Raw genomic sequence first — 27869 nt, 5'->3', positions numbered from 1 at the left:
TACTCATAGCAGCTTCTGTGGAGGACGCAATACACACAAAGCCGCCAGCCTATAATAGTCGAGATCTACTCGACCAGCTAGTGTTATAACATACATCTATACAACAGAAGCATATATCCATTGAACAAATTTGAAATATAACCGTTGTGTTGTATATCAGCGGATAAGAGTTATGGCATTTTAAAGGACCAATTGGTATTTGAGCAGACGACAACATCTGCGGCGCGTAGCACTCGGGAAGATTTTTCTTGGAGCAACATTACCTGAATTGGTATGTATTTTTATCGCTTTTTTCCACATCCTGTTGATAGATGTTTATACAGGTATGGCTAGGTGTTAATTGATTTTATCGATCATGTCAAGAGTTCTGATAACCATGGCTAATATAATGTTCTATTATTTTTATCGTATAATGACATTAACTTTATCACCCGAAATGGTTCACTTTAAACAAAACCCGTATAACTATTACGGTAATATCATCTTTTATCATTTTCATCAGAACATATAATCCCTTTACCAATATTACTCGAACAGGTTCACGTTAAACATCGTGTTCTATCATTTCATTATAACATATAATGACATTAACGATATTACACGAGTAGGTTCACTTTTAAAAATGTGTATTTATTATGCTCTTTCATTTTTCTCATAATAATATTACCGATATAACCCGAACAGGTCATTTCAACAAAATCTGTATAACTATGATGCTAATATCATGTTCTACCATTTTCATCATGACATATAATAACGTCACCGATATTACCCGAACAGGTTCAGTTTAAACAAAACGTGTACAACTATTACCCTTATATCATATTCGATCATTTTCATCATATAACGCCATTACCAATATTACCCAAGTAGGTCCACTTTGAACGAAACGTGTATAACTATTATGGTTGATCTGATGAGGTTTTAATATAAATCTGATGTTCCGATAAACAGAGATTACCAGAAAAGATATTTTAAGCCATCCGCGGTGTTTGGTGACAGCACGTGGATTAGTGTTCTGTAATCGTTTATTCTATGAGAATGGTGGACAGTAGTGAGGTTTCCCGACATGTGCTATAACCCTGAGCTGTGGTGTCAATTGTGAAATTGATTAGGCATCTACGGATTACTTAAATAAATAAATAAATAAATAAATAAATAAAGCTTAAGTTAAAATTATCTTATTCCCTTATAATTATAACCTGTAAAATATCATAAAAACTGTTGTTTTTTTTGCAAATGGACCTTTCGAACATACATGTTAGATTATATTACCTTTATTACGATACAGATTTTGTATTATTTTATGCAATGAAAATGAAAAGCAAACGTATCTAGTTTGCATTTGATTAACGGCCTAGTAGAAGTTTCCTTTTTGAATCATGTTCATTAATGTACATGATAATAATAAAGTATATATGATGTGATCTGTGTTTTCTCCATTGTCTGTATATCCGCCTTTGTCTTCTGATAATAGTCGGATCTCATACCTGTTTTATAGTGCTATCCCATTGAATCGTACTGCCGTAAACATCGCGTATCATATCATACTAACTGTTCAGGAAGCGGTCACCTCACTCATCTGATGATGGTAAGCGTCAATGCGAGCTATAGCAATAACTTCATTGTTAGTAATTTTCAAAAAATCAACCTGATGATTGCCATACTGAGTTGTTGTTTTTTTGTAAGGGAATCAAAGATTCTAAATGTTCCTTTTAACCCAATTTCGTCGTTCTTATTGTCTATTGCCTCTAACAAGAGATCTAATTAACAGCGGATACGGTGACTGAATGGTTAAAATAATAACCTTTCGCAAGCAGCCCCCTCCCCACTCTCACTTGATATAAAGCGATAAGTAAATATCAACAATAAATGATTGATAACTACTGCTATTGATAGCATTCTTATTAATGATTATTTTAGAATTGTGATTAGCGAAAAAGAGATAAATATTTAAATAATGGTACCTTATTTTCATTATTTACTGTTGTGTTTGTAAATAGGAGTTTGTACATATTTAAAGTCGATGATTTTATCTGCGTTTAGTTGCTCGTCACTTAATTGTTGTGTCCTGATTAACTATGACATCAGAGAACACATGGCCTTTATGGAACTATATTATTTAGTGTTACAAGATATGTATTCATGGGCAAGTATAAACAAATGACGCAACCAGACTTATAAATAATTCAGTCCAGATACAAAATACTGATTGGCAATGCACTTTTTTTAAACTTTATATCAAGGGGTCTACAATCAGCGTAAGTTTAAATGCAAAATGAAGCCCTTGTGGGCAGGTATCAATTGTGACGTCAATATTTTGTGAGCGAAACTCATGTCGTTTTATCTGAAAAGTATGACATAGCGATTGCTAATGATTGGTTGGTACAGTTGAATTAGAGATATCATAATGATTGGTTGATAGAGATGAATTAGTGATATCATTATGATTGGTTGATAGAGTTGAATTAGAGATATCATATTGATTGGTTGATGTAGTTGTATTAGAGAAACCATAATGATTGGTTCACAGAGATGAAGTATGGAGATCTTCCTTGATAGTAACCGAAACTTACATAGCGTGAAACTAAAATTTACAGGAATGAACTAGAAATCACAATGAACTTTGATGTAAAAGGCCAATTTACACATGACTGAAGTTGTGGTTGAAAATCTTGTGTTGGCAGAGTGGAATATACATGATGTGACGGACGTGTTGGTTGACGAAGATGAAATAGAGATGGCGTGCCATTTTTATGTGATAAAGCACTATAAGAGTTCCACTAGTTAAGAAGACACAACACGAATATACCGCAGTCTCTCAAAAAACCCACCTCGCACCTCACACACGCAAGATATCACGTACACCGGAGGCCGTCCTTAAATGACAATGGTTGTGAATAGGATAAATATAACGAACAAAATCAATCAAATGGAGATGAAATGGGAGCTGGTTGATGGGATAAAATATAAATAAGAATGATCTGTGTTTGGCAGGTGCTAAATCGACATAGCATGGAGCTTTGATTGATAAGGCTAAAATAGAGATGAGAACGGACTTTGGTTGACAATAATGAAATAGAAGTACTAATACGTCATGCTTGATAGATCTGAGATAGAGATGCAAAAAGATTGGTTTACAATACTGATAAGGATATGAAATGACTTAAATTGATATTACATGATGCGCTGAAAAGGATTTTTGGTTGATAGGGCTGAAATTGAGATGACATTGAACATTGGTTGCTAGAACAGAAAAAGAGAACATTGAGTTTTGTGTCACAAGATGTGAGACAGAGTTATATTATATTAGGGAGAAATAGAGAGGACTTTGGACATTGGTTGCTAGGACTGAAAATGAGAACATTGAGTTTTGTTTCACAGTATATGAGACGGAGCTATGTTCCATTGGGCTGAAATTGAGAGGACATAAACGGAATATTGTATAATTTTGTCTAAAAATAGTAACAGTACTCTATAAGGTACAAAAAGGGCCAAAATGTTATCATGATATTCTTTTTACCAGAGTTTAGCATTAGCAATATTCACCGAATATAGTATTGGTGCGTTTTAGGTAATTCTATTAATTTCAATCCTTTTATTCTGGTTTTTCATTTATTGGAAAAAATAATCTAATACAATCTCCTTAGATTATATTGTACAAACGTCCTAATAGAATTGGACTTTATATTCAGATCTCCTCGCTAAGATGACCGTCAAAATGTAAGAGATGTGTCAGAGAATTGGCTCTAACAATGGCCTCATCATAGAGACACTTGTCACAAATGCATTAGGGATATCGATCAACACGTGACTGGCTCCTACTAGTATGTTCAGTATACAGCTTTTCGATGTTCGATTGTCAATTTTCAGAGATTTTTGGTCATGGAAAATATTCTGAATTTTTTCCTGAAATGCGGTTTTAGCAGATGCTTTCGAAAATACATATAGTATCTTTATCACACTACAACTAGTTAGTATGATTTTATGTAATGAAATGAAATTAACGGTTCAGTTTTGAATAACGAAGATCTATATACATACCCTGATAACTTCTACATCGCACTACTTTCATTCTTAATCTAATTATTCAAGAGGTCTTGCCTGTTCTATGCTTAGTGAAACCCTTCTTAACAGTCGACACACTATTATGTTCGTCTGTAAGATCATTATCAAACCTCTAAGGGATTCATTAGTCGGTTTTTCAAAGGTTACGTCCGCCGTGGGATGTATAAGAAGGGTTTATTTCTCAAATAAGGAGAAAATTGTGTGAAATTGTCGAGCCTAGCTTTCGATTAGAATCCTTTACTTGTAAATCCGAGGAGGAAATGTCAGCCTTCAGGATTTGTAACATCATTTCTTAGATATATAACGGCTGCATCATATCTTAAACGATGAAATTTATTTGAATAGATTTTCTGGAGATGAAACTAAACATCAAGATGCATCCTTAATAAGATGCATAGTGTAACAGCTCTATCACACGATAAAAGCCTATCCAAACAATTCCTAATAATTCACCTGATCTAGTGAAATTACAAATTTCTTGAGGAACTATTTTCTCTAAGATATCACTACGTCTTTGTATCTGCCAATAAGATGCAACGTTACTAACTATGTATATATTAGTGTCTTTGTTACAAAAATTACTTATCTTACAATATTACCACCATTGAAAATTTTGAGCTTCTTATTTTATTTCAAGATTAAAATATTCAAAATAATTAATTGCGTTCCGAATGACGGACTGATAGCGCGTGCGCCAAAAGCTTAAATGAATTATTTTATATGTATTTTATGATAATTAAACACATATATTCACGATTGAACATCAGTTATTGTTCAAAGGAAAAAATGGTCAATTCGTATAAATTTAACTTTGGATGGTTACTATCATCGATGACGCTTTCTCACCAGGAGCGCATGATATCAATCTTGTACTCATTCATTTGTCTCCAGGTAATGATATACTTAACTGAATAGGCGTGTACACGTTTTTAATAAGAATTTTGATTTGGAAGACAATTTGTGAAAGGAATATCCAAACAATGGAATACGTGTAGATTGTTAACATACATAACTATGCATATCATCTCTTAAACTAACGAGCCAAAAACTAGTTTACAGAGGCAAATCTAGAACTCAAAATAACCTGAATCGTGATTATGTCAGAAAGGTTAACTCTTGAAGAGTAACTAATAGATTATCAACCCAGTTTTCCGTACACATTGTAGAAGCGTGCGATCATTATCTTCTCTCCTAAGAATTGTGTTCTGTCCTCATTCGATTTTGTCATTATTAAGAAAGATCGTGATTCTAATATTTTGAATTATAACCATTTCCATTTGACGGGGTATTATTATTATCATTATTATTTTTTTTTGATAATCTATTACGCGATCTGGTAGAATACGATATGTCAGCTAATGTTAGCAATGCATTAGAGCTTTCAACAGATATCGGTTAATGTGTTCATTTTTGTCTGAACGGAAGGGAGAGATTCGGCAGCGAACTTCTCTAAACAGGTAATCAATCCATATTCCTGAGCAACGTTGTTCAAAATGCTAAAAAAAAGGTTTTATGTTCTTTATTTGAAAACAACTATACGGTTTGTTCAAAAACTTTTTAAGTTACAGGTGTCGTAATTTTCATGCTCACGAATTAAGTAGAGCTTTTAATATTGTATTCACCACCTAAAGGTTCCAGCATTTTGAGAATTCCATTACTTATAATACATATGATTTTACAAGAACAAATTGATAAGAGCTGAAAATGAATTTTGGCATTACTTATATTTAAATCTAAGTGCACATGCAGTCAGACCATGAAACCATTTTGTGGTCTTCACTTCCATTTCTCAAGTTTTACTTTTGTTTTTCACAAGATAATGAAAACTAATACTTATGAATCAATATATCATGATATAGTCACAGGAGTATACGTATTTTGCACATTTCTAATTATATTACGGATCACATGTTCGCGTCTATGTCAATGATCCCAATATATTTTCAAATGCGTCTTTGCATATTACAGAGTTAGCTCCCTTGCGGGTAGGTATCGATTGTTACGTCATTATTTTGTGAGCGCAATTCACGTCATTTTCTTCGAAAAGTATGACGTTACGCTCGCAAAAACATGACGTCACAATCAGTACCTACCCGGAAGTGCAGATAACTCTGTAATATGCAAATCCGGAATATCATGATCACAAGTTATTGACGTTTCTATAATAATTACTGCTCCACCTTTTTCAAAACCGGGAACGTTATTAAATAACCCCATTGAAAACAAATACAAAAATGCGAATAAGATATTTCAAGATTCTATGAATTCATTTAGAACCTCACACTTCAGCTACTATCTGTATTGATATGTTCCTTCCTTTTAGCACAGAAATCGACATTTTTATCATGATTCACTGTTGAATAACTGAAGACCAAGCTAAAGATATCCTTTCCGAAATTTGTGTCGGAAGAAGATGTGGCACATTAAGTCTGAGGTGGTCATTCACGCTATTATCTTTATTCGTCTGATGTCATTTTATATTACCAATGACTAGAATAACTCTTTTAAAGGAAGGTACAATAATTCAACATATGCTTGATATTCGTCTGTTGTCATTTTATATTACCGATGACTAGAATAACTCTTTTAAAGGAAGGTACAATAATTAAACATATGCTTGATACTCGTCTGCTGTCATTTTATATTACCGATGACTAGAATAACTCTTTTAAAGGAAGGTACAATAATTAAACATATGCTTGATACTCGTCTGCTGTCATTTTATATTACCGATGACTAGAATAACTCTTTTAAAGGAAGGTACAATAATTCAACATATGCTTGATATTCGTCTGTTGTCATTTTATATTACCAATGACTTAAATAGTTCTTTTAAAGGAAGGTACAATAATTCAACATATGCTTGATATTCGTCTGTTGTCATTTTATATTACCAATGACTTAAATAGTTCTTTTAAAGGAAGGTAACATCATTACTCATATGATTGCTATTCGTCTGTTGTCATTTTTTTTTATTTTACCGATGACTAGAATAGATTTAAAGGAAGGTACCATCATAATTCATATGCTTAAAGACGTTCTAGAAATAATTTTTATTAGTTTTTTTTTTACTATTTCTTGAATTTCCAAGACAGATTAAAACATATTGAAGAAAAATTTGAATTTTTCACGTTTATAGCTTTAAAGATTAAATGAAATTCAAAAGTAGATTTATTTACGTATGAATCCTTATTGTAGACATTCGACACAGCTATAAAAGATCATTTAAGTGGTCTGCAACATAATTTTCCATAGAGTTAAATTTTCCTAGGGCTAGATTTTCTATTATACAAAATATCATATTCGTGTCAAACTGTCGTAAATAGCACAACCTTATCACAACACTGAACATATTTTTTTTTTGTGTGTCTTTTTTTCTGAAGTTTGTTTTCTAGCCTAAGTCCCTCCATTTTTATGTTCTACAATCACGGGGAGAAATCGATAGCTGTACATAAAAATCCTCCATGATTGATCCTATACCAGTTCAACAGATCATTAATAGCCACTTTGTCGTTACAAAACCGACGTAAACTATCCCAACAATTATATTGTATTACAGTCCACTTTGTAACGACACCTTCGTGTGCTGTGGGGTCGGCCAAAGAAGCGTCCAGACGCAGCGGAAGTACGCCAGGAGAATATCCAAAGGGGAGACATCATTATTTGTGATTTATTATAGTAAATTTATTGGAGAGAAAATCAATATGTTCCTATTTTGATTTACAAACATCGGGAAGTTGACGACATCGGTAATTACATTGTCTCCGGGCTGTAATGATTAACTATTTAAATGCCGGCCTTATTAAGTCTGTCTGCCTTATATTTATATAATATACCGTAATCTACTAAAAAATCAACGGTCGATATAAACATCAAACATGTGAAACATGTTTCAAATCAGATATTGCATAACTCTATTTCAATCAGTGTTTCTTGTTCTTGTTTGAGTCTCATTTATTGAAAATATGGTAAATTCGCGTCATGTAACTTTGTTTCAATCAATATTTCTTATTCTTTCATGTTACGATGTAAATAGCTTTGTCAGTGTTATTTATAGAAGAAATCGTATGTTTTTAAAGAAACATTATGATCATGTATTGATTAACTTTTATCATTGTTTTCTATATGGTTCCTCAATCAAAATTTCCAAAAAGTCACGCAATCGCTGTTAAACTTAAACTAGGCACAAGGAACAATTTGATTACCCTTTAAATGTCATTTGAAGGTAATTTAAAGCATTGGTTGGAAAAAATAACGACAATCAAAATATTGGAAATTGGACAAACACAAAACTATCTAGGTTATTGAAATCTATATTTCTTGTGAATCATTCTAAAGATTGGTTAAAAAAAATGTGGAAACTTTGAGATTATTTATCAAACAGAATAGCTTGTTTTAAAAGTTTTAAAAACACAAACTTAGCTGTCTCTAGCCGATACTTAAAATCAACTCATTTTCGCGGGGACTTAACTTCAAACGCGAATTCATTCGTAAGGAATTTCCATGGTAAATAGTCTCATACGGATCCCTTGAAACAATACGCGATGATTGATGTACGCGATTTCTGATCAAGCTGTTAGCAAAATAAATACCCCAAAAAGTCATGTTATAACTCGACTAGTCGATATGATTATTTCGGCAAAGTTACGTTACATAGCTCGACCTAAAATAACACGATGGCAGAAATATGCCAACATAATCTGGAAATATACATAATCGTATGTCTCTAGGTGTTGCTACCCTGTTATTACCGGTATAGCGAACGCCTACGAGAAATCAACGACAAACAAACTACTATACAATATCGACGTGCTTGAGACTAACAGACACAACAAAATCATCATGATATTGAATGAAATACTATACGATACGTTGAACCATTAATATGTAATATGATACCAAGTATACGATATTCACGGATTCAATGATGTAGATGTGGCGGATTAAAGGCCCACTTCCCTTCCGAAACAAAACATAAAAGTTTCCTTAAAAATAATAATAACATAGGGAAAAATATATTGATGGCCTAAGATGAGATTACAACACAAAATAAATGCAAGATTTCCTGTTTTAATATATGTTAACAGTGAACATTCATTTCGCTGTTTTGCCGTCTGGTCCAGTTTATAGTAAACTAACGCGCGGTGATTAGGACGACGGCAGGAAGCATAAGACGACCCGCGCTATGAAAATTAACATTTACTTTATTGCAGTTCAATTGCTTTGAAGGTGATAAATATAATATTACATGTAAGCTTTTAACTTTGCCGACTCTACAACATTGTTAATCGCGTTTTGTGTTCCAATTTAAAAAAATTAAAAGCCATTTCGGAAAAGATAAAGGGCCTTTTAAACTATAATGAGCGTATATATATCTTGAAATTGATAGTTGCTACATAAGAGTTATATGTGCCGTGTAATTTTCAAACTCGCGAATCAAGATAAGGTTTTGCTATTTTATTCACCACCGAAAATTACCAAAAATTCGATAACTAGAATATTTACAATGAATAGGTTTTAATTTTATAACAACAAATATAAGCTGTAAGTATTTTTTGGCAAAGCATACATGTACATCAGGCATAAATGTACATCCGGCATAAATGTACATCAGGCATAAATGTACAATGTGTTCTGGGAGACTGGTATACTCATGTAGTGTCTTCTTGTATAGTGGAACTGTTGTCCTTTTTATAGTGCTATATCACTGAAGCATGCCGCCGAAGACACCAAGCAACACACCTCACCCGGCCACATTATACTGACAACGGGCGAACCAGTCGTCCCACTCCCTATATGCTGAGCGCTAAGCAGAAGCAGAAACTATCACTTTTATAGACTTTGGTGTGTCTCGGCCAGGGGACAGAGCCCAGAGCCTTCCTCACAGGGGCGAACGCTCAACTCAAGGCCAAAAGTGAGGCGGTGCCAAGGGAGGCATTAGGAAGATAAAGTCAGTTAGGAAGAAAGAAAAGATAAGATCCTAAATTTAGTCACCTTTTACGATCGTGCAATAGGGGCAGCAGGTACAATTCTAACGCCCTACCTGCAGGGCAGGTCTGGCAAAATAATAGTTTCGTTTTATATATAACACATTTAAAAATTAAAGCCGTTTCGGAAAGGTAGTTGGCCATAATTTTATTTTTATGCATTAGGAAATTCTTATGCATTTAAGGTGCGGTTCATGTATAAGCACCGTGATGCATTTCGATGAAAACATTATGCTTAAGTAACTCACATTTTCAAACTTTAAAAAATTTAAGTAACTTTTAATGAATTTGCATTATCGCCATTAATCCGTAATATGTGGGAATATATCAAGCACTCGGTCAACAATGCCTCATACATTAATACCATTGATTTAAGTACATATAAGTAGATTTTATTTGTATTTGTTTTCATACTAAATCCGACTTTCGAATTGGTAGATTCTTGTTCTTCATACTACTATGATGAAAAAATCCGAGAATGGCGCGAAAACCGGACGTTATCATGACGTCGACGTTGCGTAAGAAAACAAAATCCATTGGAAACTCGATGGCATCGTACGTTAGACTTACTTTATGTTATGAAGTAGTCTGAAAAATGAATTTTAAGCATTGATGTCACTTCTTTATACCTTCATTGGGGTATGGACTATTTTTTTTTGCCAACTTTTGTGAGAATACGCTACGCGGATTCACACAGTTTGCAAACAGAATTTATTTCATACCCCAATGAAAATAGTGACATCAATGCTTAATTACAGTTCATACTGATACAGTGAAGACTGAAATATTTGCTTCATTGATCTAAGAAAATCACATTAATGCTATTTCGTATCTTTTATAGAATTATTCCATAGTATTCAAGGGTATCAAGAATTTAAATCTTTTACAAATGTGTCACTTAAGTGCAACATTTCTGCAAATATTTTCCTTTACGTCGCTCTTAATCAATAAAACAGATTGTCTACTGGAATGTTACAAGTTCATTTTCAATCGTCTCTTTGCCCCATGCCACATACAATGTAGATTATCTACCACAATGGCTCCAGACGCATACATTGTGGTTTCCTAATTACATTCATTACTGGAATCAGAAACATTATTTCCGTCCGTCTGGTAGCAGGAATGTTCTTGACTTAACACGTAGATCTAAAGCCTATGAGTCCAAATATATATGTAACCTAACCAAGTAACATAATTTCACACTATTCTGACACTGAAAAATGTTACCAGATATTTTTCTTTAAAAGCACAGCAGTCAATTTGGGAAAACAGTTTCGTTAGAAGGCAACGCAGTTAATATGTAAGCAGTTGCAACATCAAACAGAAAGTAACGAACGCGTATTTTAATGATAATGAACGCAGTAGAAAACTGTATTTATTCAAAGATAACCTACCTCATTTGTAGTGTATCTTCCGTGTAGTCGCTTACGATTTATCAGTGTTTGTTCCGCATAACTTCTAATTACATAATAAAGTGCTCTGGGTGAACCTTACAAGACAAGTCAGCGAATACCCTGAAGCCTATAGTGACATGTTTGCTCGTAACAGGAACAATATGCATCCAACAAAGCAAAAATACCCACATGCAATATAGTCTAGAAATTAATGATTTTGCAAAGAATTCTTTCTTTCTGGAAATGTCTCTCGCAATTGAATCAGCCAATCGGCAAATGTTTCTTATGAAATTAGTCTGGTTAGAAAATAAAGTCACACTCTTCATGTGGTGTTTTGATTGACCTGCAAGTACAGTATTATCATATCTGTTATTTATCGGAAATGCATTTTCACAACTATCAGAAAACACTGATCTTATTGAAATTAGATGCAACCCTGGCGGAAACAAACAGGTTCAAAACGACCATGTATTGTTGCAAAATAGCACCGTCTGTGCATGCAAACGCTCGATTTCCCAATTCGGACAACTGTTTAACTCTTAGAAGGCTTTGAACCTGTCAAATAGGTCGGTATATATGTTATCCAGTATTATTCGATATAATCTAAATTTCAAATTAATTATTTTTATCATAGTTATTCGTAATAGCTAGAATACAGCAATTGATTGTGTGAGATCTGGAAAACAGACAAAAGCATCGTTATCTGTCTGAACTGTAAGATAAATTGTATTTTCAGCCAAACTTTATAGTTATTCAAGATAATCATTCTAAATCGCTTTAAAGTGAATATTCGAAAACATTTCCTCCGTTCTTTTGTGCTTCTGTGTGACATTATATTGTTGGCGCTTATTCATATCCTGATTGGTTGAACGACAACGCGTGATAGATCCATAAATCAGTTACAACGACAGCGAGAAATGTATTTACCGAAGTCACGCAATACAAGTAACGGACAAATAGTTCATTCTACTATCTAAATGTCGCGTGTTCTGTTCATGTCGAGATCAGGGGAGATAATCAGGAATCTTATTTACGGGGTTAAAGTTCAAAAGTTCACGACAGGTGACAGTAGTTAACCGTCTTGTCGTCTCAACGAATTTCCTGTTTAATGTTAATGTAAATGTTAGAAAAATGACATTTACAGATAATTTTAAGAAAACAACTCTTGTTCTAAAACGAATTATAACTCAAAAATGTATCCAGTGACTTCGCCCGTGTAATATTTTTGCATATATATGTCACGAGTGTAATATGACCTAAAACGCATAACAGAACAAAAGAGTATTTGCGCTTTATTTAAAGTACACTCTGATTTTCGTGTTATATTGCTATACTCACATAACAGTCTATTCAAATTAATCCTTTAATAAATCGTTATTGATTTCGTTATATAGTACACGTAAACGTAGGTAGATGAACTCTAATTTAAGCATCTTAATAGAAATAAAATACTTTTCGTGCTGTTTTCATTACATACATTAGCGAGCGTATTGATCACCGGTAGAGTCTCTTCCCTGTTCAACCCCGCATGTACAATGTATATTCTGAGAACCTCAAAGAAATAGTATTGGCAACCACGGATTTTGAATGACCTTTCCTTGACACCACAAATACAGTTCTTAAAATGTGTTGATTTAATATAAAAACGCATGATTTAATGATATTTGAAACGACTGTTATTGATTTCTGTGTGATTGACAGGGTGAATATAAATAAAGAAATATATATACAGTAATTAAATTAGTTAAACAGAGAAAAACGTTTAATGTAAAATTGTAAATCGATGAACGAAAACGCTATATCGTCGGTTTTGGATCTCCCGTGAATGTGAGGCATTGATATGTAGGAATTTATGATCAAAGCAAATACTGTACAGTAAATCAAAACATATTAACAAACAATGATAATCAATCAGAAAATACGTTTAACTTATGCACGGAGAGATTCAGCTTGACAATAAACATGGTTCTTGTTTGTAATTTTATCCCCAGTGAGTTATTTCACATCAGGAAGCTACCTGACTTTGAAATGGTTTCGTATATTGTATGAAAGCATAATTAGCATAAATAACAAAGTACGCAAGGTGTAATTCCAGACAGAGCTAGTTACGTACGGATTAGCTGTAATGCTCTATGGTTCTAGTGAATGAAAGAAATCAGGTACTATTTTACTGAAAAGGAAGGCGATATCGATTTTGCCTTATCGCGAGAAAAACTCCTGTGTAAATCAGTTGTGCATACGGGTTCAATTCACCTGTGCTTTTCATTTTCAAACATATCCTTTATATTAGAAAAATGCATTCTTAGCAGCAAGATTTTCACATCGATAAATCTTATATTAAAATGGACTGTTTTCTTCCTTTTCCTAGACTCCTGTATATGGTTCTTTTGATAGGTGACGTGTATACCTGTCAATCTAGCATTACCTTTGTATAAGTATCACCTCAGACAATGGCAATCGATCAAGTAAATCAGTTAAATTAGATAGGTATGTAGAAGAACAGGGAAAAATAAACATGATCACAGTCGAGTGTCTCGACCAGGAATCGAACCAGGGTCTGCAGCTCCGACTGAACCAATAAACAGGTCTGAGTGACAGAGACCGTACTTAACACATAGTAATTAAAACTGTTAGAAAAAGGAGTTCGGTGAAAATGCAACCAATACCTACCCCAGTTACAACATGCACTGTGCCATACTATTCTCACTAGAAATAAAAATTCTTCTTTATGTTTTATTCCCATTTGGGATTTATGTTTTGCCAACAGCTATGCAAGTTCATGCATGTCAAGTATCCTGCATTGGACAAATGACTCGCTATATTTCAAGCAAAAACGCAAATTCTCCAATTTGAAAACAAAATGACTCGCGCAGATGTCAAACGTCTCAAATTATCTCCTGTTCGTATGAAAACATTGAGAACCTTGGTACATTATAGTATCATATTTTTCTTTTTAGTTGTCTAGATAAACCCCACACTGCACACATGACGTTACAAAATAGTTATGTCAGAGAATAACTATACAAGAAACGATAACGTAAATCTGACTAAAACACACACCTGATCGATTGTGATTTTTTTCATTTTTCCTTTATGTTACTGTCTAACAGTCTTTGATTCGGAATCAATTTATCAAACCCTCATCTAAAGTGGGGGAGGGGGTTGTGGGTGCTAGTAAGAGTAAATGACGTTTACTGTAACGGCATAATATTATAAACCAAGTTTGCTTTTCATGCTATCTAATTTCGTAAAAAATCATCCCCCCGAATTCATATAAATGTCGTACATATTGAAAGGAATTTCCATTCAATTTTTAATCTGCGAATATTAATCTTCTTGAACTTGTTTTGAAATGGAAATCGCAAAATTTGTTCCTTTCGTAAAATCGAAAAAGGATAGTATACATCATTTGGTTATGTTTACTGTTCTGTAAATGTACAAAAACACTTTTAAAAATGATATAATAAAAGATTGCTATAAAATTTCAAAATGATCTTAAGAGAAAGTGAATTCAATAGTCTGTAGCGAGCTCTTTGAGGAAGGTTGATTGTGTCTAAGAGGTTTAAGTGATATGATATATTGAGAATTTTTGATGAAGTTTGTCAATAAATATCAGCATTTGTATAGCGACAACACTTGAATGAACGGCATTGTCTTCCATTTATATTTAGGCCACCGAGTGAAGGTTTTCATAAGCCTTACACAACCAACAGGTTACGTATTGTTCGCGCTGAGAGTTTGTGACAGCTGCTGACAGTTGTGATTTGTAAAGTAACGGTTATTAAATAGCAAACCGCGTCATAATGCGTCTTTTAATCTTCTTTGCTAAAACATATATTTTTTTTATTATTTTTTGTTGTTATAATGATAGAGATTTAAAACCATCCCTTTGTTAAATCAATTTCTGACGTAATCTTTTTGTATTTGGTTGGGAGGTTAAAGCATTAAGTACGATTGTCAGTTGATATTAATGATAACTGATATCTTTGTGATGGGTTAAGTGAACACATACTGTTAATGTGGCTATTTCCACGAGCGCTTAACTTCGCGATTTGTATGTATAAACCTTTCGTGGCGATGTTATCCTCGCGCACGATTAATGTACTCGAACTTTTCGCACCACTGTTCATACATATACCAAATACTACGCGTTGGGGAAATATCACGATAACATTTTTTCTTGATTAGCGTTAATTTTCCCAGTGCGTACATTTCCACGCTTACCAAATAGGCACATACAAAGAAAAATATCTATGTGTTAGAATATTCATAAAAATATACTATGGAGTTGTAAGAAGTATTGATGGGGCAAAAAGAAGGAGCTTTGTTTTGACATTTTGATAATTTATACATAAACATTATTATTGATTGGATTTCAGGAAAGAACTTTCATAGTCTGCCAAAAATGACAATTGTCACTGATGCAATTTCTGATAAATAATCTTTACACATTAAAAAATAGTACACGAATTTTGGAGTCTGGAGTTTTGGTCCACCCCTTAACAACAAATTTGAAACTAGCAAGGGGCATTTGCATTGGCAGGGTTTAACTGTAGGTCGGTTTCCATTCTCTGCATACTCTTGACTTTCCTTTAAGCAGCTTCACACACTGTAATTTTCTTAATTGACTCTGGGTGTTATTGAGACATAAAAATATATTAGAAATATGAGTTCCGGGGACATTGGCCATATTGGAACGAAGTTTAAATATATGCTGTAAAAAGTAAGAAAATGATTTCTACCTTAATTAAACTTCATTTATGATTTCGATGTAACATCCTGTTTCATAATAATAAATGTAAACTTATGGAATATATCGCACTTCAAATGAAAGAACAAAGATAGCAAAACCTCTCTTAACGACCATACTTGTATAAAAACTACCTGCATATTATGACAACTTTCTAAGGATTCCAATTCGATTAATTTTAAAATAATTCGACCTTTGCATGCACTTGGCTATGTACCGACTGTTATTCGTATCCTTTTAGCGGTCTTTTTATAGATTGGGTTGTTAATTTGAAATACACAGAATGTAATTATATTTAACAATACGTTTCCATGGCGATATAAGTATAAAATAACAGTTTCTGCAGACTTAGGCAAAATGTTGAGAATTATAATTCATCTCCACATCGTGTTAAACGATCTAGCACGGTACTGACCTGAATCGATTTAGTCTCGAGTTAGTCACCAAGTAGAGAGCGCACAGCTAAGAATGCTTGGATAGGAGGTGATCTTGTTTGTGCAGGGGGTAACTATGTTCTTTCATAATCTGAAAACGTTGTCTAGTTTCATCATATTTAAAATTATCTTTCTGTGCATATTCCACATCTCGGCACTACTTCATGCGTTTGTAAAATTATCGTTTTCACCAGATCTTGACATTAATTATCTTATGGGGTTTGGAAAAACATTATTTTCCCCAGATTGCGACATCAGCTCTTGTGTTTTTAAAATTATCATTTTTACCCGATGTTGGCATAAGCTCAGCTGTTTTTGAAATTATCATTATTTTCTCGATCTTGGAATTAACTCAAACGTTTTTGAAATTATCTTTTTTTCTCAATCTTGACATTAGCTCAGCTGTTTCTGAAATTGTCATTTTTTTACACGATCTTGACATTAGCTCAGCTGTTTTTGAAATAATCATATGAAAATATATTCAACAACTGTATCCCACTGACTACAATACTGATGTGTACCTCAGTTTGGTACCATGTATGATATCTCTTACATATTTTTTTTAATATGATCACTAAATTAGTGGTCATAACAGATGTACCTTTAACATATATAACTTACTTTTGTAGTTATTTTGATATAGTTTATATGAATGCTGCTGTTGTAACAGCATTATTTTGTATTGGTATATACTGGGGGTATGTAGTTATTTTAGTACAACATATGGATGCAATTTACAAACAGATGACTTATAATATTAGATTTTCGCAGTGAAATATAAGGTTTTATGATGAACATAAAAATGATGATTTCACTGGAGTGAGGTGGAAACTTTGATATTTTCACTCGCTTTTGACCAATCGTAGTGCAGCATTGACAGTGAAAATATCATTTTGATTGTTACGTCATTAGTTTGTACACAAAAATGACGCCAAGTAAATGAAAGCGAGAAAACAAATGTAATAAGTAGAATATTCCCTGTTTCTTGATGAATATCAAGTATATTTCATCGAGTGAGGTGGAAACTTTGATATTTTTCACTTCGCACTCATGACAAATATCACAGTTTCCACCTCACCCGAGGAAATATAACTGGTATTTATCAAGAAACAAGGAATAAACTTTCGCGACTTTTACCATTAACAAAGATGCGCGCAAATCAATAATATTGTACTCTATATAACATGATACTTTCGTTGTGCTCGTTAGTGCTTTTAAACTATTAATACAAAAACAACCAAATTTATTTCTCACATTTCTGTTATTCAGCTTTTGAATATAACAAAGTCATTTTCCTTTCAAGCAGGTATCTATAGTGACGTCATTGTTTTGTGATCGAAAATTATACATAATATTACGCTCTCAAAACACGACCTCACAGTCAATAGCTATTCTCAAGGGCAGTAACTTTCAATGTGCAAAGACGAAACCTTGTTACAAAGACCAAAGACTAACAACTGCAGATATCTCTAAGAGGGAAATGAAAATAAGTACGAATACTTCATGTAATGCAGTATTTTTGTGAAACGATTTAACCTCAAAATGATTAATATAAATATGAAAATATAATTTCTTATCGAACCAATATTTTCTTGAATCATCACAAAGAGAAACAATATCTAGGTTTATCTATCAACCGCTATACCATGTGAACCAGAGTAAGAGCAAAGTTAGATGATTTCTGATAGAGATCTCTCCTCAAGACGACTTAATTGATTATTCATATATACATATTCGAGCACTATCTGTAATCTGTCTGGGAGATGTTTCATCCATGGGATAGCTTTTGCTGCAAATGTGTCTATTTATAGAGCACATAAAAGAACATCGGAAAGGAAATTGACATTTCAGACAACATTCCACAAATAGCAATACGTCCTATGAAATTATGTTTTCAATAGCAACAGTATCCCATGTATAGATTATACATTTCAACGTTTGATAACTTGTCCGTTTTTAGATTTGCTTTGTTTAAACTGATTTTTTTCCGTTTCAGGAGCTCATACCGAATTTTCGTCCAACTACAAATTGAAATATAAAAACAACACAGAACCGGTGTGATTTGGAAGTTAACATTGCCATATTTAAATGTAAAATCACCATTCCTACTTCTCCGACACAATACCATATAAAGGACTTGTATAGAGACAACCATACCTAGCTGCCATTAATATGGCACTTATCGACGGCCAGGAAACATACATCGGCCTTATTCTGAAATGGCTACACGACAACAACAGCACAGAGGGCGTGGACTTCACTCAGCCGCACGTGCGACGATCCCTCCGGTACGTCTACCCATTGTTTATGTTTCTTCATGCGTCAGTGGGAATATTCGGATTAGTCGGCAACATCGCCATTCTCATCGTCATTGGCAAAAGAGGGCTGTACAAAGATCAGACATTTTTTTTCCTTGGAAATATCGCCTTTTCGGACCTAATCAAATGTATGTTTGTTCTGCCAGTAACATTATCAAATTTGTTAATAGGTAATTGGGTTTTCGGAAGTTTTTTGTGTTTCTTCCTTCCCATGATGCAGTGTTTCCCAATCCATTCAACCATGTTGACCTACTTAATGATCGCCATAGACCGGTATCGTTTGATAGTGACGCCATTTAAAGCGCGGGCGCCTGCTGGACTGTGTATTATAGGTGTATGGGTCGCAGCCGTATGTCTCGTGCTTCCATTCGCTGTCTATCTTCGGTACATTGACCTCGGATCCATATTGGGCGACAGATTTGAGGGGGTAGGCATTTGTTACGTCAATCAGGAGCGACACATTGAGGAATATATCCGCGCCATGTTTGTTACGCTGTACGCAATGCCATTAGCTGTGATTGGCTTCTTATGTGTCAAAGTTTCTGCGGAACTCAAATCTTTGGAGACGGTTACAATATCCGTTCATTTTTCAGCGCCAACGGAGATGTGTACGCATTCGGAACAATCATATAACTCACGCATCAGGTGGGGCGATCCCGACACCGAATCCTCCCGATGTGACACGGACGCTCCGAGTAGCGAATCAAGATCCCCAAAGGACTATACCGACGGAGCCATGCAGGATAGCGACGATGACCTTGACCTCGCTAAGGAAAAGAGAACACAGAATTATCTCATCGCCATGGTAACATTATTTGCTATTTGTTGGTGTCCATTGAATATTTTGATTCTGGTGCAGTTTTTCGTCCATGAGAATGGTAACAATACCGGACATTTTGACATCACATACACGACTTTTACCGTGTTCGGTTTCCTGTCTACGTGTATTAATCCTGTTCTGTTCGCTTCATGGCGAATGTCAAACTCAACGAAAGACCGATTAAGGGGTTATTTCCGCTTCAGCAGCAGAAGTAGGACAGGAAGTCAGGTTTAGAACTCAAAAGCAGACGGAAGATCAAAGGAAAGTCAAACATAACAGTACGTATTCAATAGATTATCCTTAACAAACAAAGCTACCGGTTCCGTTAATATCAGGAAAAGACAATAAAAGGATTACTTAACAGGCCAACGACTTGTACGTCGCTACTGGTACTAGTTTTCCCGATAAGAACTAGTAATTTGAATAATTAGAACACAACTGTTTGATGCTCTTTTACTGAACCTATCACACAGATATAGAAAATTGATATAATTGACATTTGTGGGCTTGATATGAACGTTTATCAATTGTTTCTACTAGCAATGTGAAGTCATGAATATAAAACCTGGACGGGAATATCAGAAAATATTTTCTCCGATGATAAATTAATTTTAAAAAGCTCCCTATTAATGACGCAGATCTTCTCACATTTTTTAAAATCACTAAGCAACCACAATGATATTAAATCTTAATTAATCGACCGTCACATTGGATACTGTAAAAGAGGAATTATTTGGGACGTAGATATTTTTACTTTAATCGCGGTCTTTTAAATTTCTACGAATATATTTACTCGTAAACATAATTTCAAGTGCGATTTTACATTTGAAAATTTACAATAAAGTATATAATACAACGTTGGTAAATCAGTTTAAAAAGATAAGTTAATGGAAAAATCCACGCGCGAAAATGTTCACGTTTCATATTTTTTTCCGGTGGTTATGACGTCATGAAACTCACGCCAAATAATAACGTAATAATCAACGGATGGTGGGACTAATCGACGGTAAATTGCAATTTCCCCACGTCGTTTTGAGATCTAAAAAAACCCATATGATACACTGTAGTGGTACTAATATTCGCGGGGGCTTTAATTTCGCGCCATTCTCGGATGTTGTTTTTCATAGTGGCATAATTCGCGAAAATATACGAAAAATGAAAAAAACAATTGAAAGCCTGATTTAGACCCGCGAAGTTTAACAACTATACAATACTCTTTGATTTGTTTTACTAATATCATTCATTCACATAATTTTATAAATATCATCAAAAAAATGATATAATAATACCGCACTTGCTTGAATTATTCACTGTTCTTATTTATAAATATTTGTTAATATAGAAAATAAATATTATTATGTGAAGAAACTGATAATTCAAGAATTGAGTGCTCCTACTGCATTTTAAGAAATACCTTGTAATTTCTCTTATTTTTAAAAAAAGTAACCGTAGTTATATGAGGAAAACCTGCTCTAGCCATACGAAATTGTTCTTATCATAATTATCATTCAAATCAATAAAGTATATTTTTATTTATTTATTTTTCAGTTTGCGCTTGATGCCTACAACAAGAACCACGTGGTGCCGTTTTCGTTCTCCAGCATTTCAGCATGCCATTTGTACGAATTTTATGACATCATAAACATTTATTGTTTGTATTAGATATGCTATGATTTTCTGCTATTTGCATTGGCTAATATTTAGATGTCCATATTTTCCATATTGACTCTGTTTTTAGAATCATTGAATTAATGTTAATAATATATCCAGGTCAAAATTGCGATTGTGACGTCACGGTTCCTCGGAACATTTTCTTACCTTAATGTCATAGAACTTGAAACAACTATCACATATGGCATATAAGGAAATATCATACACCTACGGTCATTATTTAGTCTGACAGGTTAGTATAACACCATACTGACATCATTCAAAGTTCATACGTTATAATTATAATTTACACGTATGGGTGTTAGATGTCAAAGTATTCTATTTATCAATAATGAACCTTTGGAACGTTAATATGGTGTTTTAATAACCTTCTAGTCTCACTGATCGTTGTGTTTTGTGATGAAATTAGAATGATATATAATTTACAATCGTAATTTATTTAGAATACTTCCAGTCAATAAAGTATTGTATAGTTGCTATTATTTGCGGGTTTGAATATCACAAAATTCGCGGGTTAACCGATATTTGCGAAATTTTATACCTCGCAAAGGTCTAGACAAAGCATAATTTGTCATTTCAAGCTCTGTTAGTAAATGATGCTTCATAAAGATTCGCGAAAATAATTCCCCGCAAATAATTTCAGTAAATCTCAAAATTAAAACACTCGTGAAATTTAACAAATAAAATTATTATTCTTACGAATAGCTCAAATACACGTAAAACGCAGAAATATACTTTAGTAAGCCACTGGCTGTTATTGCAAATTCTGATATCATGCCTATGGGAAATACATTACATGTATATTGCGTTACGTCATTTTATTTGTGATCATACTGCATAGTGTATATATATCATCCGAAAATAATCGAATATGTATGATTGTACGTATGTGTAAAAATGCTAAGTAATTTGGTTTGTATTGTGTATTAAGGTTACTTCGATTGACTGAGAAATCTTCTCATAAAAATGTCGTGGCCATGTATTTTTGTAACTGAAATATTTTATCGATTTTGATATAATATGTATAGCATTATTGATAAGATTAATTTACTCACATATTCGAAAAAAATGTCTCAAAATGTTCAAAATACAAAAAAAATATGATTTTTACTTTTCTGGTATGCTAAAACACTCCATCAAGGCCTAAAAGCCTTCATATCAATTGGTCTCGCATAGATGGGATATTTAAGGAAGACAGGATTATTTATTTATCTGCGAGCAAGAGACCAACACGGGCAATATGTGATATCTAGTCTTAGAATGACGACTGTAAGAGGTCTTGGCAGAAATCATAAATCATTATCGTCGACAAAGTGCTTAGACGGAATACCATTGAAGATGAGCTCACGGACGTGATGTTTGTTTCACGGAGACACTTATATTCCCAATCTGATATGATTTTGTTTTAACCTGTTCTTCGTCAGTTTTGTCACACGTTCAGTTCATTTACCCAAACTCACCTTGTCATTTATAAACTTTTTGTCTAGACAATGACTTATGTTGTCTGTGACCTCGATTTCTTTCCTTATTTAAGATAAAGTGGACCACTGCCCTTGAAATAAAAAATAATATATATGAATATATATATTGTAGCAGGTTCTAGAAAACTAGTGATACTATAGCCTTCTAGCTTCGCTCTAGAGGACTTTCCCGTTAGCCCAGTCGGTAGAGAGGCAGACCAATAAATACGGGCTACGGGCTTAAGTCCGGCTGGCAGCACACTAATCTTGCCCTATAACAATTGATTTTAGTTATCCCATTTTTTTGTTTTGAAATGATCAATTTTTGTTTTTTGCAAAATAACTGTTTGCTATAATACATTGTTATATGGTTAGAAATAATTATTAACTTGCATAAATATTTCAGAAATCCCACCGTTTGTTACAGATTTTGTTTTCAAATTTCAGTTTTCAAAATATTTTTTTTTAACTTTCAAATAACATATATGGTGAGGTATGTTTTTCATTGCTTGTATGCTCAGAGGGTACCCTTAGGCAAATATTTATACTTTTTAATTTACATTTTACCTTAATTAACTCGATAGCAGAATAACAAGGTGACATCATATAAAGGTTTTATAATATCAATTAGAGTATATGTATAATTTATAATCATACGTCTAATTACATATTGATTATGTTATGCATCTTCTCCCTCTGAGCGACAAATGTTTGGAAAATACATTATATCGATGACATCATTAACCATTAAAAAGGTCAAAAATGGTACAGCGAAGCAATTTTTGGTAACCTACAGTTTGCTGAAGATATAAATGTATAGATTTTGTATTGATTATTTTCCCAAAATTGGTCCATGCGTAAATATAAATATTTGATTTCTAATTAATCACAATGATGCTATTTAATTTCCAATTACAGTCGAACTATGCTATCTTGATGCCTGATTCTTTGATTACCTTAAAGTTGTTATTCTAATTCAACATCGATATATAACTCCTAGATATTTTGATATTTTCGAATATTGACTTTGAGATAATGAAGTTCGACTTTAAATGACAAGTATTAATATCAAAATATTATTGTGTACATACCTAAACATATTATAAACCAACTTATTCTCGCATGTGATCAAATTTTGCGTACTTTGCGAGCGATTGCAAATCGCAAATATTCATTGCAATGGACAGATTTAGTGCGTAAACAAATAACTCTAAATGACAAAATTAAAAATCGCCTTTGCAGAGTCGTTAGGTCTGCCAACGCAAAATTATGTCTCAGCGGAAATGCGTTAGTTTATTGAATGCCATCCTTGAAACTCCTGGTATTACTATTACGTCGGTGATAGTAACCCCTAGAGTATCGAGGGTAATTGAATGCGCTATCATACTAATAGTTTGTTCAGAAATGTAATTGTGCCTTCTTGAATGAAAGCTTAATGAGTATGTATATTTTGAATCATATTTTGTTACCGATATCCCTATTCTTCATTCATGTCATTATTTTGTTCTCACATATCAATCTGAATAAATTACAGAGAGCATCTGACAACATCTCATAAGGGGTCATGTTCTAATGAACTTAATACCACATGTACTTAATATCAAATGCATTTATACACCATACTTTATTAATTTAAAAAGCCATTTCGCCCTAGTTTACATATATACATTGAGGTTTGTTGTGCACTTTGGGCGAGATGGCCTCATACATGAAAATGATTATGACAGCTTTTTCAAACTATTGCAATTCACTTTCAAGATTCAGCTATTTGATTGGCTATTTCCAAAGTTCATCCGAACATGACCGTTTATGAGATGTCGTCAGATCCTCTTATCAAACGTAGTGTTAATAATGTTTGTATGTTAATTATATTGAGAAAATGTGTCCATTACCTGTATATGACCATATATAGTATGTTATCTCATTAATGCTTTCAGTTTCATTTAATCGCCTGTTGCATTTTTCGTTAGAATACGCTACAATTGTATTTTGTAACCAAGTGAGTTCGTTATGCTATTTTGTATGGTTGTCACTAGTGTAATGGTACTTTACATAATGATGCTAATTTTTTTGTTAATAAGCCAACAATGTGTATTCCGTGATTTAATTCCTGTCCTCATTTTTGTGGAATCCATTAAGATATCATTAACATGGATTCTATTTAGCTGTAACATCTCCATACGTGCTTACCCGCATCCAGGCACGTTGACAAGAATGGACAATATAATTAACTTGATATTGAAGTCATTAGGAATGATGGACACATATACATTTGTATGTGTTCAAATATAGTTCAATAGGCAATTGAAATATAGTGCAACTCGGTTAAAACGATTTTGAACGGACCGAGATAAAACTTCGAGTTATCAGAGTGTTCGAATTAAGCGAGTTTTTTTGGAATACGAATTTTCCGAGTTTTTTAAACGAAGATAAAGCGAGAATTCGGCCGGGACCTACAAAGTACTTCGTATTAGACCGGGTTGACGAATTATCCGAGTTTTTATTAACCAAGTTCCACTGTACTGTATTACACATATACTGTGTTAGGAATCCTTATTTCTAAAAAAACACCAAATATATCGTCTTACAACTTGTGGAGACATTATGCAAAGGACATGTATGTGTTTTTTCATATAATTTCCTGAAGATTATCATTGGAATTGTTTAATGATTCGGAAATACTATACTAAAACTACAATTTTGAATAGAACATCATGAAACTAAGACTATGAATTTTGATCCAGATAGGATTTCTGATTGATCCAGATAGGATTTCTGATTGAAGATAGGATTTCTGATTGCTCCAGACAGAGTTTCTGATTGATCCAGATAGTATTTTTGATTAATACAGATAGGATTTCTGATTGAAGATCGGATTTCTTATTGCTCCAGACAGAGTTTCTGATTGATCCAGATAGGATTTTTGATTGATACAGATAGGATTTCTGATTGATACAGATATGATTTCTGATTGATCCAGATAGGATTTCTGATTGATCCAGATAGTATTACTGACTGATCCAGATAGTATTACTGATTGATCCAGATAGTATTACTGACTGATCCAGATAGGATTTCTGACTGATCCAGATAGGATTTCTGATTGATCCAGATAGGATTTCTGATTGATCCAGATAAGATTTCTGATTGATCCAGATAAGATTTCTGATTGATCCAGATAGGATTTCTGACTGATCCAGATAGGATTTCTGACTGATCCAGATAGGATTTCTGATTGATCCAGATAAGATTTCTGATTGATCCAGATAAGATTTCTGATTGATCCAGATAGGATTTCTGACTGATCCAGATAAGATTTCTGACTGATCCAGATATGATTTCTGATTGAAGATAGGATTTCTGATTGATCCAGATAGGATTTCTGATTGATCCAGATAGGATTTCTGATTGATCCAGATAAGATTTCTGATTGATCCAGATAGGATTTCTGATTGATCCAGATAAGATTTCTGACTGATCCAGATAGGATTTCTGATTGATCCAGATAGTATTACTGACTGATCCAGATAGGATTTCTGACTGATACAGATAGGATTTCTGACTGATCCAGATAGGATTTCTGACTGATCCAGATAGTATTACTGACTGATCCAGATAAGATTTCTGACTGATCCAGATAGGATTTCTGACTGATCCAGATAGTATTACTGACTGATCCAGATAGGATTTCTGACTGATACAGATAGGATTTCTGATTGATCCAGATAGGATTTCTGACTGATCCAGATAGTATTACTGATTGAAGATATGATTTCTGACTGATCCAGATAGGATTTCTGACTGATCCAGATAGGTTTTCTGACTGATCCAGATAGGATTTCAGATTGATCCAGATAGGATTTCTGATTGATCCAGATAGGATTTCTGATTGATCCAGATAGGATTTCTGACTGATCCAGATAGGATTTCTGATTGAAGATAGGATTTCTGATTGAAGATAGGATTTCAGATTGATCCAGATAGGATTTCTGATTGATCCAGATAGGATTTCTAATTGATGAGGATAGAAGTTCTGATTTCTGATTATGACACTGTATAGTAGTTTTATTTCGAGGCGAGAACATTTCGCGGTTTTCCCTTTAATAATAACTCTCGCGAAGAGCATTGTTCTCACGATGTCAATTTCTAACAATTGAATAATGAAATACAAATATTATCTACCTTACCAATCTTACCATTTCATTCGTGAGTATTAAATTTACGTAAATCACAAAAGCTTTACTGTAAGAAATTAAAAATGATCTACAATCCTTTTTCCGTGTGTTTCTTATTGTAACTAATGAAACAAAGAAACATAAATATATATATATGTATATATTTGTCTACCGACAGATGGCGGGTGTTATCAATGAAGTAGAACTTTCTAATGATCGTTTTTACCTTTTACCCCATTACCTTAAATGAAGAAACTGTGTACATCGCCTTTTACATATGACATGTACATAGCCCTCTCATTGAAATTTCTATTTGTTACCATCGTATCACTAGAAGTATATAATATATTTCTGCTTTTGTTCGATTTCTAAGATAGGGATAATTGGTGTTAAGTGTTAAACAGGTGCAAGTGCTTCTGACAGGAAATAAAATATGTATATAATGTCAATACGAGTGATGTTGTCATTTTTGATTGTGCTATGCCAGTAATGCTTTCTCCAAAAAGTGTTAAAATTTTGGTAGTGTGACGTTTATATTCAAAAGCAGTTGAAGGACATCGTTCCTGTCTTAAAGATACTCCACCGCTGAGAAATAGTATTTTTCACTATCAAAAGCAGGAGCAGACGATTTAGTATTTTTCTTCAGTTACAAAAGTTACATACATAACACCATTACCACCTTGGAAAAGCTTGACCTTATTTTAATTCAAGATGAAAATATTTAAAATAATTAATTACATCCCGAAAAAAATTCCGTGGCACTATGTCCTATATGGAATGATAATTGTGCAT

The 27869-nt window shown here is 33.5% G+C and overlaps 1 protein-coding gene across 1 annotated transcript; it reads left to right on the top strand.

The window, feature by feature from the left end:
• LOC138335484 (prolactin-releasing peptide receptor-like) lies at positions 1 to 27526 on the top strand. Its single transcript, XM_069284590.1, has 3 exons — positions 1 to 271; positions 18630 to 20049; positions 21320 to 27526. Exon 2 carries the CDS (start codon positions 18806 to 18808, stop codon positions 20003 to 20005), a length of 1200 nt encoding a protein of 399 aa, XP_069140691.1. The 5' UTR covers positions 1 to 271; positions 18630 to 18805; the 3' UTR covers positions 20006 to 20049; positions 21320 to 27526.
• The last annotated feature ends 343 nt before the right edge of the window (positions 27527 to 27869 follow it).

Source organism: Argopecten irradians, chromosome 11 (genome assembly GCF_041381155.1).
Source record: "Argopecten irradians isolate NY chromosome 11, Ai_NY, whole genome shotgun sequence".
NCBI classification, from domain to species: domain Eukaryota; kingdom Metazoa; phylum Mollusca; class Bivalvia; order Pectinida; family Pectinidae; genus Argopecten; species Argopecten irradians.
Note: the sequence above shows the minus strand (reverse complement) of the source record. Positions and strands in the feature narration are given on the sequence as shown.

Coding starts and splice junctions, on each gene's coding strand:
- LOC138335484 (XM_069284590.1), top strand. CDS start 18,806: ATGGCACTTATCGACGGCCAGGAAACATACATCGGCCTTATTCTGAAA.